This window comes from Corvus brachyrhynchos, unplaced genomic scaffold (genome assembly GCF_000691975.1).
Source record: "Corvus brachyrhynchos isolate BGI_N302 unplaced genomic scaffold, ASM69197v1 scaffold61, whole genome shotgun sequence".
Lineage (NCBI taxonomy): Eukaryota > Metazoa > Chordata > Aves > Passeriformes > Corvidae > Corvus > Corvus brachyrhynchos.
In genome coordinates this window covers 4,122,105-4,138,590 of record NW_008236478.1, presented here as the reverse complement: position 1 = coordinate 4,138,590, position 16,486 = coordinate 4,122,105, and the positions used below count along the sequence as shown (strand labels likewise).

At 36.2% G+C, this 16,486-nt stretch overlaps 1 protein-coding gene across 2 annotated transcripts in view; it reads right to left on the bottom strand.

Annotated features, from left to right (window-relative positions):
• Positions 1-16,480, bottom strand: part of KIF20B (kinesin family member 20B) — a 34,431-nt gene extending 17,951 nt beyond the window's left edge. The window contains exons 1-18 of one of the 2 annotated variants that reach the window (XM_017726036.1): positions 15,683-16,480; positions 14,133-14,289; positions 13,590-13,676; positions 13,348-13,464; positions 13,017-13,155; positions 10,737-10,921; positions 9,423-9,471; positions 8,594-8,788; positions 7,627-7,738; positions 7,102-7,173; positions 6,516-6,662; positions 5,927-6,089; positions 4,707-4,961; positions 3,805-3,944; positions 3,081-3,231; positions 1,926-2,151; positions 1,294-1,355; positions 984-1,103 (exon numbers count right to left, since the gene is read on the bottom strand). In XM_017726036.1, coding sequence (XP_017581525.1) covers positions 984-1,103; positions 1,294-1,355; positions 1,926-2,151; positions 3,081-3,231; positions 3,805-3,944; positions 4,707-4,961; positions 5,927-6,089; positions 6,516-6,662; positions 7,102-7,173; positions 7,627-7,738; positions 8,594-8,788; positions 9,423-9,471; positions 10,737-10,921; positions 13,017-13,155; positions 13,348-13,464; positions 13,590-13,676; positions 14,133-14,288 — 2,376 coding nt within the window. In that variant the 5' untranslated portion in view covers position 14,289; positions 15,683-16,480. The remainder of the gene's footprint in view (positions 1-983; positions 1,104-1,293; positions 1,356-1,925; positions 2,152-3,080; positions 3,232-3,804; positions 3,945-4,706; positions 4,962-5,926; positions 6,090-6,515; positions 6,663-7,101; positions 7,174-7,626; positions 7,739-8,593; positions 8,789-9,422; positions 9,472-10,736; positions 10,922-13,016; positions 13,156-13,347; positions 13,465-13,589; positions 13,677-14,132; positions 14,290-15,682) is intronic. The other variant, XM_017726037.1, reaches the window with a different exon arrangement.
• Positions 16,481-16,486: the final 6 nt, after the last annotated feature.

Sequence of the window (16,486 nt, the reverse complement as noted above, 5' to 3'; positions counted from 1 at the left end):
ACACAGCCTCATAGAGATACTAGACAGTTAAAGCCTTGCTCTTGGAAGGAGCAGTAATAGTAAGTCATCACAACTCCACTCACTCTTGGAACATTCTCGCTATTGACAAGTTAAGCAGCTGTTCGGCAGAGAGAGAGAGAGAACACAAGATTAAGTATGGCCAAAGCTTTGAGTTTACAGCATAAGAGAAATGGATCAGAGTACTGACTAAGTTTCATTTAAAATGTTCTCAGAACTACTTCAGGTTCTGTTCGGCCAGGCTCAAAAAAAAAAAAAAAAAAACCAAAAAAACAAAAAACCAAAAACCCAAAAAACCTCTATCAGCACTTTTTGATTTTTTTTTACCTGTATACATTTAGCCAAGCTAGTCTTCTGTCATTCAGCAGACATCACTAGACTAGATAACTCCAGTTTTATTAATCACATCAAAAGCAGAAATACCTATGTCACACCTTCTTAATTCAAACTCTGCTCATTACATTCATACTAACACTCTTCCCTTGGAAGTGTGCAAGCATGCTGGTGGTGGGTGGAATACACTCTTTTTCCCCCCTCAATTTAGAAAATTATTGTCTTTTTTACACTCTTAGAATCTAACTTCAACTACAATTGACCTATTGTTGCAACAAAACCTCCTATTCCTCTTCTTTCATTCAGGCAAAAAATAGAGACAGTGATGAACTTCCTCTATTCCCACTGTTTAACTCTGCACAGTTGGAGGTGGTCTTATTTTATTTAATGGCTCTTCAGAGTCTCACCAGGAGTCCTCCAATAACAACTTCAGATCACTACTTCTGAAAGTCCCATTATTTACACACATCCCTGAAAACATTTTTCTTCGGCTTTAGTTTCAATGCCAACTGACCTGCTATCATTTCAACAGCAATTATTTAAAGAAAACTCCAATTTTCCAAAGTGACATCCATTATAAGCACATACTAAGGCTTTTTTGTATAAACACAATAGAGATGCTTAAGACTTACATAGTCTTTTATGATTTCTTCTGAACGTGTTACCTGACCTTGTAGTCTCACAATAGCTTCATCTTTTTGCTTCACAATATCAATTAGTTCTTGAATCCTTTCATTTTGTATATTCATTTTCTTGAAAAAGAGGAAAAAAAAGTAGTTCAGTGTTAAATTGAACTCTACCATGCTTTTAGAAGCAAGATCAGTTAAACTACGCTTGATATAAAAAAAAAAAAACTAGAAGCATAGTGTAATAGCATTTTAAATTCTTAGAATTTAGAATTAAAGCAAATAATTTTGCACAAGTCTTTTTTGAGAAAGTTACCTCAGTTGCTTCTTTAAGCTGCTCAGCAGACTCATCCAATTTAATCCTCTGTGTTTCAAAACCTGCAACAGGAAAAAAGCCTACATCAAATAATCAGCCACCACAGTTCACTCAGTAATCCATTTCTTTGTGTCTTCTGGTACTTCAGTAGTTTCTGAATACATTTATTTTCAAGTTGACTTCTACTTATAGGAAGTTTCAAAAGTTGTTTATGTTTTCTGAACTGGACATTTGGGACTTGCAACTCACACAAAATACAGATTGTATCACAAGACCTCTGCTGAGATCACTATGAGGTACTGCTAGTTTTCCCTCCATCAAAGTTCCACATGATGTCTGAAAACACGGCATCAGCAAAACAAAGAAGTACAGGGATTACAATACAACAAGGAAATCAAAAACTTTCACGTTTTACCCCACAATTCCTAAGTCTGCAATTGACAATTTTAAGGTTCATCTTAAAAATGCAATAAGGCCTGTAGAATTGTTTAACATACACAAAACAATGGATTACCACTATTATATATATGATTTGGTCACACAATCCTGCTCAACTAGATTATTATTCCTGTTTTACAGTACTCAGTCATTTCTTTTTTGTGTCCTTCACATCACACTTAGATCCAGCTTACCTTTGGTTTTCTTTTCCAGCTCTTCCTTAGTCTCAACTAGTTCTGCAGTTAATTTTGCCAGCTGTTGTTCAAGACAACCTATAGTTTCCTGAGGGTCCTCTAGGGACACAATGTACTGGTGTGCTGCTTCTGCCTGATTTTTGATATCAGTGATATCATTTTGCAGAGAATCAATAACACCCTCAAAATCAATGTAGGCACCTGTGTCTGTGCTGTTTTCTTCATTCTGGAAGATAATTTATATTCATTTAGAAGTGGCAAATAATTACACAAAAGCCACTATTTCTACAGAAAATATGGAAGATCACTAGGAGTTCAAATATATAAGCACAGTTACTTCTGACTTTAAAACCATCTTGTAGTTTCATATGCATTGATTGCCAGGTTCTGACTACATTCACACACTGGTCTCCAGTACCAAGAGCTACTTTATTTTTACAGCATTTAATGACCCACCATTACATTCCCCCTTATATCTCCACATCTATCCAAGTTTACTATAAAAGTTAGCATATTTTCAACCAATGAGAATATTGAATGAACAGAGCATGCAAACAGTTTCAGAAGGAATACATCTGAAATTTTCATATAACAGGAAAAGTTGGTGAGGTCAAATAAATCTGAGGTAACTTATAACTAAATTATACCTGAAAGACTGACTTTATATCTTCCCTCTGTTTTTTTAAAAACAAAGGGTTTCAAAGTCTCAAGAGACAGACACAAGTTAAGAGTCTAGGTATGGCTTAAGTGGATAAATAATTCTCATTGCTTCAGTTGTAGCAACTACTGCCCTAAGAGAGAAGTCTCTGTGACTACTCCAGCACAGTCCATATATGGGGCCTAAGAAGTCAGCCTCAAAGATTTTAAATAGGCACTAAATGCAATGGATTTTATATAACAAAAAATGATTTCCCCCCCCAATTTCTTTGTATAGAACGATTGTCTCTTTGTGCTGGATAAATGCAGAAAACACCAAAAATTCCTGAATCCCAAGGCTCAGCAACCTCATCTATTAAATAAGATAAATATATCTTGCTGATGACACAGCTACAGTGTGTGCAATTCCTTGAATTCATCCTTCTAACTCTTGAGAAATACCATGACCATAACAGGTAGTTAGTAAAAGGGACATTTGGGGCAGGCAGATAAAAATACCAGAGGTCCAGCTTGCTCACTGCAAGGCCGATCTTGTAATTTACTTTTTTCATCTGCACTTTTAGTATAACTATTTACAAGTTCCTTGAAGATTTCCAGGCGTTTCTCAGAATTTTCTTCAAGCTGTGCTCGTTCGTGAGAAAGGCACTCTCTAGAGTAGAAAAAAATAAGTCAACTAAAAGCTAGCTATGAGAGGCTACAAAGTTATTAGCACAGTTGCCTACAAAGATGCTTTCTTCTTTATTTTGGCACAACAAAACAATGCTGCTACCCTAAACCAGAAGTATATTTCACACATGCAGGAAGAACAAGAGGGAAACAAATACACAGATTATGGATAGCACTTAACAACAAGCATTTTTTTCTAAGCTGCTTGAGACAGTATGTTTGGAGTATCACTAAAACAAAAGGGAACCAAAGAATTTGCACATCATTCTTTCTACAGACAACTTATCAAAGCAGCTCTTCCCTTAGAGTTCTACAGGAAGAAACTGCTTACAAATTATACACACATTCCTACTCATCCCACAGAAAAATCAAAGCCTTTTCTACAGAGCATTTTTCTTGAGCTCATAATCCAAACAGAAACCAGCACATTAGCTGACGCAGTAGAAGATCAGATCTAAGATTGTGGTCTCTTACAACCAAGAGAGATTTAATAAATAAGTAAATTTACTTTCACTTTCTTAACAAGTAACTTTAAAACCACTTAAAGACAGCTTACTTGAAATCTATTTCCCGCTCAGCAAAATATTGGGTAAATTCTTGTATCACTTCTTCACGAATTTTTATTTCCAGCAGTAACTTATTTTTCTTTTCAGTAATAAGTTTGCTCCTCAGGTCTTGTACCAGACTCACCAGCATCTAGAATTACAATCAGTATTATACTTTTCATAAAGAAATACTTCCCACAAGTGAGATTTTTCCCATTCCTCTAACACTACAACACTTTACTCTGCAGCTGGCAAAAGTTTTTCCATTTCTTTTATTAGCTTATTCATAAACAGGAGGATTTATGAGTAGATTGAACTAACTGTTTGGTACTAACACAGCAATTTAGGTTTGCACAGAGTGAGTATTTCCAAAGAACACCAAGTTTATCACAAAAATTCTTGAAGTTATCTTTAAAGATAGGCTTAAGATCCACAGAATTTGGCCTTTTTTTCCAGATGCCCCTTTTCAGCTATTAATGAAACCTCCACAAACTGGTTTCTAGTCCTCTGTTCCCTACTCCTTATCTTCTGCACAAGTGACTAAAATTGCTGTTTCTTAAAGAACAGTGTCCAGAGTTTTCTTGTGCATAAAATAATAAAGGAAAAATGTTTTGTGTTGGTAAAAAACAGGTAATATTTCCTGTGTATTGACCATAGGATACCAAAAGAAGAGAAAGCCAATGCTGCAATTCTTACTGCTCACTTTGCACTTTGACACATTTCATAGTTTTCCCACAATAAGCACCAAGTTATAAGTAATCCCACTTATAGTTTTAAACACTGGATTTAGGTAGAATAAGGTGATGAGGAGGGGAAGAAAAAAAAAAGAAAGGGTGAGATGGAAGAAACCAGAAGAACACATTGCTTCAAGATTCCATGCTATACTAATTCTTAAAATAGCCCTGGCACATACCATATATTTTTCTTTCGCAATAACAACTTCACTTCCTTCATTTTCCTGCACTGCTTCTTCTCTTGACACACTGGGCTGTTCCTCCATCTCATCATCATCATCTTCAAACACATCTTCCAAGGTTCTGTCCCATAGGATAGTACCTCTTTTCCTTGGGATTGGCATTCTAGTGACATTAAGCAATGATGATTCTCCTGCCAATTTCTGGCCAAATGACTGATCTTGGGGAAGAATAGATGTGTCCATAACTAAAACCTACCCAGAAAATCAAAACCAGAAAGTTATTGTTATTTTTTAAAGCTCCATTGGCACTTTGAAGACCTGCTGCACTCTCCTATATGTCTTCTGAGCAGAGCACTCTCCCAGCTCATCCTCTGTTCAGAGTCACTACTTAGACCAGTTTCCAGCTGGAGTACAAAGTTGTCACTTTATAGCCTAACCCTTCTTTTGATCCCAGGAACACCAAGTTTCACTAGCTGGATAACCTACAAGAGGCAGCAACAGACTGTCCATTTCCTGTAGTCTGAGTTTCCAATTGCATTACATGAATGCCATCCTACAAAATCTATTTAACAGCTCTATAACCCCTATGGTCTGCTCCTTCTGGTATTGTCCTTAACCTGCCCAAAGTCCAAAGATATGGACTTAACTGTCAACAAAACTTTTCCATGACTTCCATTAAAGCTACAGCACTGATGTTTCACACTTTCATCTTCCAACTTTGCCAAAGATACATCACTGCACTTAGTCCTACTGACTCTGCTTCCACCTTCCCACTGAGGCCCCTGTGAACATAAAGATGATCTTTCACACTCTCTGGTGCTCAACCTATTTTATCATTTTAACATTTCAGGTGAGCAATATTCCAAGTTAAGAAAGCAGTAGTATACGGGACAGCTAGAAGTGAGAGCATGCTGTACCTGCAGAAGAAATTTAGCTAAATCTCAGGGGAATTCTTCCAAATATAATAAGTTTCTTATTAGGCTGGATGTTTCCTAGGAATTACAAATTTTCAGTAGATGCTTCCACCCCCACACTCCAAAGGGAAAAAAATGTCCCAATAAAGCCTTTTTAAAAGCTCTAGGAGATAAAGCTCAACCAGTGTAATTAGAAATATGATTGCAACATGAGACCAAAAAATCCAGTAATTAAGTGAGAGAACCTGCTCTTTAAAGCAAATCAAAGTTACTGATCAACAAGACAGACTACAACACACTTACTTTTTGTGCAATGGCTGAGAACTTTAGCACATTGAGTGTTTCCTCATATGCTGAAGCACATTTGCTTATGTTTACTATCATGTACACCTTCCCCTTTCCACTGAAGAATCCTTGAAGGAAATGAGTTAACTTACTTTCCCGAAAGGGTATGTGCTGTTGCAACCTTTAAAAGACAAAAGAACAGATGATCAGAAGTTTAGTAAATTCCAGTCAATTAAGAGCTATCCTGCCTGAAGACTTGAAAATTTCACTCTTACTATGACACTAGTGGCAAGGGTGTTTTAAATTTAAATTTATTCCAAAGTTTCTTTGATAAGCCAAGCTCAGAACAAGTAAGTTTCAAAATTGTTAACATCTACCATAGCATGTTTAAAGGATGTTATAATTTAAATTATTTAATTGAAAAACAAATCAAGTTTAAAGATAACTTTGGTACATCAACAAGACTACGGTATAGACTTCAGTAATCTATACGTTTCTCCTACCAAAAATTGAAATGTTACTATTGTACATTTTAAACAATAGCTTTTAAACATTGTAGGAAATACCTAAAAAACACAACCAGTTGGTAATTCATAAAAGGACTTACTTTGACTGTTGACAGTTCTTGAGTGCATTAATACACTTGCCTAGAGTCAGGAGAGAGGTATTTATATTTCCACTCTCTTTCAATCTGTCACCCTCATTGCGGGTCTTGGTGTATCTTTCAGAACCAGCAAGATCACACAATGACAATCTGAAAGCACACAAGAAAAAAATCACCGTATTTACCTTAAAGATGCACAAATTACCCACTTTTAAAAATTATCACTTCTCCTCATCCTTATGAAGTTTGCTTCCCTAATCAAATTTCCCACTAAATATTTCCTGCTAAATATTTGCCCAACATACTTCCTATTTCACCCCATCCATCTCTTCATCCTCTTCCTTCTGGGGACTTGCATGAGTTCAGGAGTAAAGATATCTGGCAGAACTTTGTGCTGAACAGAGGTGACAAGATAGAACAGCATTGCAACCTGATGGCTTGAGGGAGAAGGCCAAGTACTGTACAAGGGTAGAAGTGGGGAGCCACCATACATGCAGGATGCTCTGCCAGTGAGTGCTGGGTGCAGTACCAATACATCAACATGGAAGATGAATAACAACTGCATCACAAAAGACTGTTCTGAACTTACTCATTGACTCGGGTCACCCTTGGTGTTCCTGAATCTTCAATTTTTAGTACTTTAACTGTGAATATGCTGTGGCTAAAAAGAGAAATTGAAATAATCAGAGAAGTGATAAGGTAGACCAGTACTTTCAAAACAATTTTAGCCTCCACAACATCTGCTCAAAATGTTGTTGGATTTGTCAACATATCTAATCATATACAATCATATACAAACTTTTAAAGAGATGTTTATGTAGCACGTGTGTATTTTGCTTTTTTCTCAGATATTTAGATGGCATAAAGTTAAGTGCTTTTGTATAGTATTTGATAAAATACTATGAGCTTTAGTACATGTTCATCTTAGTGAAGGATTGAATCCCTTTGGCACCAAGCATTGTATCACATACTGCTAAAGGACACCAAAACTGAAACCTAGAAATCCAGACCTTGTTAAAGCCTCTTCCCTTCCTAAAAACCGCAAGACATGTTTTACTTTCTTCTTCCTCCCACACACTATCCTATACCCAATGCTATTCAAAATGTTTCTTACCTTCTGCTGGAGCAATTATTTAGTTTTGTGCTTGCAATACTCTGGTGTTTCAAGCCGAGTTTTAGAAGTCTAAAAGCTTCTTTAGAGTCAGAAACCTGGACCCACTGCAGATCTTCAGGAAGAACATATATGATAATTTTTTAGATAACATTACCAAAATAAGTATTATGGGGATAATGTATGCACAGCAAGGACACTACATTTAGGCATAGAAACATTTTACTACACCTGCTTCAGACAGAAGTTATATGATGACAAATCATAAAAATGCCTCCTCTCATAGGAAAAGAAGGGCAAGTACATCACATCATTTCATCATTTTATTATCACATTAAGTATGTTCCATTCAAATTAAGTGAGCAACCTTAGCCTGAGCACAGACAAGTCAAAAATGTTCAGTCTAATATGAGAAGAAAGTCACATTCAGCAAGGCAGAACTGTCTGAACAGCTTTTTTATTTTATACCTCAGTCAGGTGGGGAGGGAAAAGGGAAGAAGAGGAAGTCATATGGTTATTTTTCAGGGCCATCAACTTAACTGAAAAAGATGAGAATTTTGTCTGCAATATGATGACTATATATCTGAAGTCTGCTTCTCTACAGAGAATACTGAAAAAAGCCCAGGAACAAAAATCTAAAAAACTGTTGAGCCAATTATAAGTACAGTTAAGAACTATTGGCATCTTTAAGAAAATGGAAAAAAAGCAAACCACTTAAAAAGTTTGTCAATTATTTCCAATATTTTTTCCATTTCAAAGAAATATCTAGGGACACAATGGCAGTGGAGCACAGGGGCTTTTAACAGTTACAGTCAAGAGTAAAGACAAAACAGTATTAAAGGTATAGACACTTCCATGTATGTAGATTATAATAATTTTGTTATTATTTTGAGTTTTCTAATCTAAACATCATTACAGGTAGACCAACTTCTCAAACTATATTTGGCAATTTGCAATGTGTTCTATTTACCTTTTAGAAAAGAACATCCCTTGATGTCTTGAGCAAGGCGCAGTGTTTTTCTTTTCTTGTCATTCGATATAGGAATCAGTAGATCATAAAAACATTCATTGTAAATCTCGAAAAATGAAACCCAAACAGAAAACTTGATGTAATTTCTTGCAGTTGTGATAGATTGTTCCGAGTCTTCTGAGATATCTTCCAAATCTACCAAGTAAAAAAATATTACAAGTCATTATAGACCTAGGAAAGTAAGTTTCATTAAAAAATTAATAAGTAAGAATTTATACTACAGCAACCTTCTAAAGAAGCACTTAATCCATTCAAAAACCCATTGACATTCCCATCCCCTTTCTTAAATATCTGGAAGTCACATACTTAATTTACATATTTGCAAGAGACACCTACTCTACTGCTTCCTTTTCTGCTTTTATATCCTATTGAACACATACAGCTTGCTTAAAATTAGCCAAGTCTCTTCAATATCTTCAGAAGACAAACTTACAAGACACTTCATTTTGACTTTTTAAAGCAGACTTAATATTTAGGTATTTTTTTAAATGCTGGAATTAAGTTAATGTAATTACATATAGGTACTCTAAAAGCCTGTCAGGGTACTACTTTTCTCTGCTATAACTTCAGCCCATCTAACATCTGTTCAGGTATTCTTCTAACCATTTTATCCCTGGGTTTTCTGCCCAAATTATTTGCTTGCTATCCAATTCACAGGCATATAAAATTGACAAATAGTCATTCTATTAACATAGGCTGGAAGTCAGTTATTGACCTTAAGAAAGCTTCTTTGTCAGCTTTAATTGCAAACCTTTTATATAAAACATACCCTTAGAATCCATAGGTGCTTTGTTGTTGGTGTTAATCTGGTGGTCTACCTACAAAAAGAAAACAAACTTTAAAACATGCTTAAGAGAACTAACATGAAATAAAAAACAGGTATGGTTTGGTTCGGGTGTTTTTTAGTTTTTTCAAGAGTAGATCTCATAATAAATTTTTCAAATAAGAATTCTAGGTATTAGGCTATATACACATATAAAACACCCACCCAAACCACACTTGCAGTAGATGCAAACTTTGCCAGCAAATTTGTAGGTTTAAGTGTTGTTCTTATAAACAGTTTCAGAAACTAGAAGGTGTATTCAAACACACATGAAAAGTTTTTCTGAAGCCCCTTCTGAAGGCTGACAGAGCTAGATTTAACTCACTCCTGTGCTTTGGAAGTCACAGTGTTTTGCTGCCACCTACCTTCCACACTAGAGCCCAGTAAACTAACAGATAAAAATCAAGGCAACAGATACATCCATTCCTTTCAACATTAGCTATTACAGCCTAGCATACCACAAGTGAAATGCTAAATTCTTTTTGTTAAAAACAATTTTAAAAAACCAACAGAACAAAAATCAAAATAGTACCTTTTCTAGTTCCAAATCCTAATGTATGCTCGGCTTTATTTTACATTATTCCACTCATTTCAGAATTAAGACACTAAGAAAAAGGTATGGTTATGCTAAGCACAAATCCCCCATAAATGTAATTGGACTAAACAGCTTTTAGGAGTTGACTCAAATTCTAAACTGGAGTGTATCTCTGGACTGCTCAGCAGTGAACTGTAAGAAAAAAGTCCAGCAGAAACCCATGTTTTATTCAAACCTTTAAGTCCACTAGCTCTATAGCTCTGTTGTTTCAAACACTTTTGCTTCCTTTAGGGATATTTGTCCAACTGAAAGGGCAGCAACCGCAAAACTACTAATTTTTTGCAAGTATCCTGAAAGACAGGATGTTCTTCAAAGGATCAGACCTAATACCATGCCCACAAACACAGAGGGGACTATTTACATTCAGTTCTTATTAACCACCAGTAAACCCAGAGGATAAATTACCAGGTGCCCAAGCTACAGGAAAAAGGAAAAAAAGTTTAGAGTTTACATGCCCATGAAGTATTCACCCACAAGACAAAAATCCCCAGGAGAACAGGGCTCATCAGAGCTACTGCTCACTTTACTGCTAATATGAACAGTTGGCTGCCAGCAAATAGGCCCATCCGTGGTTAAATACAGCCACTCTTCCCACTGAAAATTAAGAACATGGAGCTATCCAAAGATGCATGTACTCATGAATATAGAAAGAAGTGCTCCTCTACCTCTTTTATTAGACGAAGTAGTGAATTTTTAATAGCAGTTTCTTCTCTCATTTGGTTTTCAGTCAGCTTTATATAATCTCTACACCGATACGGTTTGAGATCCATTGCTGTGTATAGCTTTCCCTGAATACTTTTAAACAACATATCCATAGTCCTTGGCAGAATACCAACATCATCTTCTGTCCCTGAAAGGACATACAAAAGAAAAATCCAACTATTATATGGTATACAGATAAATGAGGACAGAAAACTAATATAAATCTCAAGGCATACATGAGGAGTTTGAAGACAACTTACAGCATGAAGTGGAGTTTTCTTTGTATTCTCAAGGTAAAAAAACATTACAGTTTTGAAAAGTATTTGGCTTTCAGGAACAGTTCATGCTCTATATCAATAATGGGTATAACAAAACAAAAACTGCTGGAGTATTTTGCATAAGCTTAGCCTTAAGGGAAAACAAATAAAAACTCCACGACCAACAGACATTCTTGATAAAGATTTGCAATTTTTCAACTGTATTTCATAAGCTGCCTTCACTCTGTCAAGGAAGTAATCTTGAAATAAATTCATGAATAATCTCTTAGCTGCAGTCCTGTACTAATTCCACAGAATCTCCAAAACAGTTTCTAGAAGCCTTGCAAAGACTCATTCCTTTCCCTGCCCCAGACCCTTTTCTCTGAACATACTACTTTTGTACCTAGAAGACAAGGAGTCAGATAAAAGCCTCAGTGTACACTTGATCTTTCTGAATCCAAATGCAAGTTTAAAAAGGGCTCACTTCCATTGATTCCTAAACCAGAGAAAAGGGAAGAGTGGAAGAGAAACTACTGTCCTGCCTCAGGCTGATAACTTCTCCTGCTTTTGAGACAGATGGACATTTAATAGTTACAGCCCTAGCTGTGTCACCTAAATCAGAATTTATATAAAATTTGGTTGGCACTCAGACCCCTAGCTAGTAGCCAAATACCACGTTAAATTCAGGTATTCTTGCATTACATTTGTTTCTCCTCAACTCCTCTCTAATAACTTTTTGTATGCTGCAATGCCAGCTGTAATTCAACCCAATATGAACAAAGGAACAGTCACCAGTGAATAAGGAAAAGCCCTGAAAACCTGCTTCATCCTTCACTTAGGTCCTTTGCCACTGACTGAATACAGGCTCCAATGTTCAAGTGCAATAACAGAAGAGTAAATCATGGCACCCAGTAAGCAACACTCTGCCCTGCCAATTTTTATCAAAGTCCTAAAAATACAATACCATGAAAAAGCTTCTAGTCTAAAAAGATGTCAATCAAAAATTCTTGAGACCCCATACAATATACCCCAAACTTGTCAAGCACAGGGGACTGTACATGTGAGGAATTGTTGGGGTTTTTGTTACTTACCTTTATTTATTAGGACAGAAAAAACCATCCTATTATTGCTCCAGACAAATGATAACTGAAAGTACTGGCAGTTAGCTATAATGCAGCTAACAGAGGACTGCTTAGAAAATAATGTCACTTCAATAAAGACCAGTTTCATGTGACACAACTTATTGTCCTTCTACTATTTTTTGGTATAAAATAAGTGGTATGGCATCCAGATCTGCCATTTCGTTATAGGAGAAACTGTTTCCATTTGAATCAAATCACCTCGTTTGTTAAAATGCTTCAAAAAATAACTGAAGAATGACATCTTCTGACCAGAAAGGATATGGAGATTTAACAGAACAGAAATAGTGCACCAGGAGACAAGGCTTCCCAAGATATTATTATGCTTGGGAGCTCAAGCCAAGACAGAAATACATGAAAATAACCAAATGTTTCAAAATATTTATTCCCTGCCTATAATAATTGAAACACCCAAATATTATTTCTTATTTGTGCATATAACCTTTATAATAATAAAGCTCAAGAAAACAATAGTCTGGTATAGAGTGACATACACTTTTCAAATCCTGTTCCATAGAACATGTATTTTTTCAAACTCCCCCTCATCCCTAGCGTACTAGATACTTGGAGAAAAATAGAAAGACCACAAGTACCTGGCTGAAATTATAGAGCCTTACAAAGTAATATGACTATGTGTTTATGCTAACTCTGGTAGTGACTCCATCTGTTGGCAGTTAAATTTGATATAGAAGGAGACTTTCAAGGAGTCTAAGTACTATTCAAGAGAAGCAAATGTATAGAGACCACAATTTAAATGCAGGAAAAAGTTACAATGTTTCTGCTAGAAGTAAGCCTTGCTTTAAGGAAAAAAAAAAAAGTGCTTTCAAGAACTCATTTCTACTCATACCTTGGAAAGTGTAAGTTTTCCCAGCATTTGTAACACCATATGTAAAGACAAGACGATTATATCCATCCAGGAAATCTTGCACTGGTTGCTTCATGGTACCTTCAAAGAATTCTTCCTGGGTTGTTTCAGGTCCAAACACCTGAGTATTACCAAGAAATATTTCTACTTTGAGCAATTAAGAGACTTTTAAAGAATCTTTTAAATTCTGTTTGTTTATAATGTTAAAGACTATAAAGTTAAAAAACATAGTTTGCTTGGTATTCAATAATGTAAGTTAAAACAATCTGCACCAGAAAAAAAATAAAAAAGCTTTTAAAGACAACTCATTTACTTGTGAAAAAGTAAACTTCTGTAACATCTGTCCTGCACTTTTTTCACTTAGTCGACTCAAATAGTGTTGAGGGGGCTTCAGTACGATATTTGTTGAGTCTTCAAGTGAAACACAGTCCTATTAAAAGGAAACAAGCAATGCAGACACAAAGAGATTATAAAAAGCTCAGCTTACAGGGAAAACAAACAAAAAAACCCCACAAAACAAATTTTATGTGTTTTTAAACTAAGTAAATGTCACACCTGCGATCCATTTTCTCTTTCCAGTGACGTAAATGGCCTGATACGCAGGCAGACTTGTATGTGTCCCTTAGACTCCAAACTGCTCCTCTTCAAAAAAAAAATTACAACAGTTAGAAATTTGGTCCTTTTCTTGATAATTAGCATGTCAAAGCAGTTTTATTTCATCAGGCTGATTTGAACAGATTTATCTGATAACACCGGAATCAAAACTACTTTACTACATCAGTTTTTACAAGTGTTTAGGCCCCTGCAGAAGTTTGCTGTAGTAAGTTAATGTTGCAGCTCATATACGTAAACACTGCATTCGGGCCAACAAAAACATTCTATGAACTGGCAATCAGCCTCAGTCACAGAAAACTGATGTGCCCAATAGGGCATCAACAAGTGCCACACAACTTAGTCTAAATCCTATGCATCTCTTTCAAACTAAAAAATAACAAAGCAGCTTTTCATCTTCCCTGTAAAATTCTGACTGTTCTTATCTATGAAAGCACTAAGCTTATGTTTTAAAAAATAAATATCCAAACAGAAAAGTCTTCTTACCTGGCTTGTGTCTGAGCTTGAAGAAACCAAAGAAAATTCAGAGGAGAGATCTGTTTTAATATCTTCCACACTTACTGGTCCTGCTCTTGGAGATGGCTCAATGCTAGCAATATAGGATGGTCTGTAAAACTTCTCATTATCCAAAGTTGGTTCCATTCTGCAAGAGAAAAAAATTATTTTGTGCTCTCTGATCATAAAACATAGAGCTCCTGAAGCCCCTTAGAAGACAATGTGAAACTGGTAATTTTTTTAAGGAGAAAGTTTTCTTCACCCTATTCATAATTTACATAGCAAGTTTCTGATGGCTGGGGAGGGGGTCTGCAGGGGGTTTTGCATCATGAATCGGGAACAGCCACTCTTCTTTAAACGGAAAGGAAACGTTTACCAGGGAAAAGCCTTACATACCACAAACTTGCTAAAAACCATGTCTGACAAGAAAGATAAAACTTTAGAAAACCCTAATTCCACATCAACTTCATCATCCCATTATAGTGTCCATTTAGAATGTCATGGTTATCTCTGCAGGACCTGAAAAATACTTGGTGTTATAAAGATAGCACAATGTAGCTTAATACAAGACACAGTTCAGAGACATTCCAAAGACTAATAGATAATTTTAAGCATTAAAAGGGCATGAGTAAATTAGAAAACCTCATGCCAGAGTACAAGTATTGCTTTTTAGTAACTTTACGCTCAGCAATTAATTTATTAATCTATAATTTACTTATTTTTGTGCATTTCACAATTTAAGCAGTGAAAATTTGCTATAGATAATAAAAGTAACATGATTCAGTGTTGATAGCTGACAGGCAAATTTCAAAATAGCCTTTAAAAAGGGCATTTTATTTTAAAATATTAGTATTTTTTTCCCCGCACTTTACTCTCCTACTGATTTTTCCTGTGATATTATTACAGATGTGATGTGGCAGCTTTTTTTTACAGATCAAATTTAAAATAATCCACTGGGCAATTACTAATAGACTATGGCAGCAAGGGATCCAGCAAAAAGACACCTACCACATGACTGCCTACATTTTGAAGCTTTGGACACAACAATTCAAGAGCCTATTAGTGCTACATTGTCATGTCTAGGCTACAGCAAAGCATATAAATTGTTTTACTAAATACTAATGGAGAACATGAAGTGTTCATTAAAGCAATGGACAGAGTAGGGCTGGTTCAAAATCCTTTTGCTCATGAAGAGTGTTGGTTTCCTGCCTATAATGCAGTCCCATTTTAATTTCCCCCAGCATAAAACCTGAGTTATGTCTGCACTTCAGTGTCAAAACACTTCAAGTGCTCAGTCTTCCCAGCTAGGCTGTAAAAGCCAGACACAACTTTAAGCAGTTAGACAAATACCACCAGGCTGCAAGAGAGATAAAGGTATACATAAACTAAGCACCAATGTTTACTTTGCTTCTTCTAATCTACTTTTTTTTTTTTTTTGTCCAGGCATCTGTATGAAAACCAGGAAAAACTTGGCCTGGAATATCATCATGGCTTGAACAAAGACTGACCTGTGAATAAGCTACTGTTGGAAAGAAACATACCTGTGCTGTCACGATCTGGAAGACTCATTCATCAGCTACACAAAGCCACACTGCAAAACTCTTATCAGTCCTTTACAGGAAATATATTTGTTAGATGACTGACATTTAATTGCTTTAAAACTAAGCTTAAAGTGTGATTTGTCAAGATTACGCTCTAATTCTGTATCTTTTTCCTTAAGGAGAAAAAGACAAATATTAAGCTGTGTATACAAAGCCAGAACAAAAAATATTTGCACAGCCCAATGGTCAGAAGAGTGAGGTTCAAGCCCTCACAGGGTGCAAAGCCCAAGGTGCGGACTGTTTATCTGCCACCACGTTGAGTCACGCAGCATTGTAAATACTTCAGGTATTCTGGTGTGAACAACTATACGGCCCGGCTGCAGGCACTAAGAGGTACTCGTATCCTGGGATGTATTATTATAAGCCTGCTAACTGTGGCAATAGAATTTAGAGCTGTAAACACCCTAAAAGGGGATCCCGAGAAGCACACAGTAAAGTACGGTCACAGCACACATACACAGACTGTGGTGCTGCCAGGCAGAACAAAAAAAGGTAGAAAGAGCTCCAAACTACACAATAAGGATAGCAGCTTACACAAAAGCTAAAGCACCAGCCCTTACACCTACAAAAAAAAAAAAAAAAAAAGGGAAACTTTCCTCTCTGCAGGTATCATTCTTTCACTTCCAGGCTTTGCACTACCTGCCTGCTCCTACGGGACACAACTGCCGCGGCTTTGGCAGCAGCACAGCCCTGGGCCGGGGTTACCCAGGCCCTGTAGGCCCCACCGAAAACTGCTCACACCCC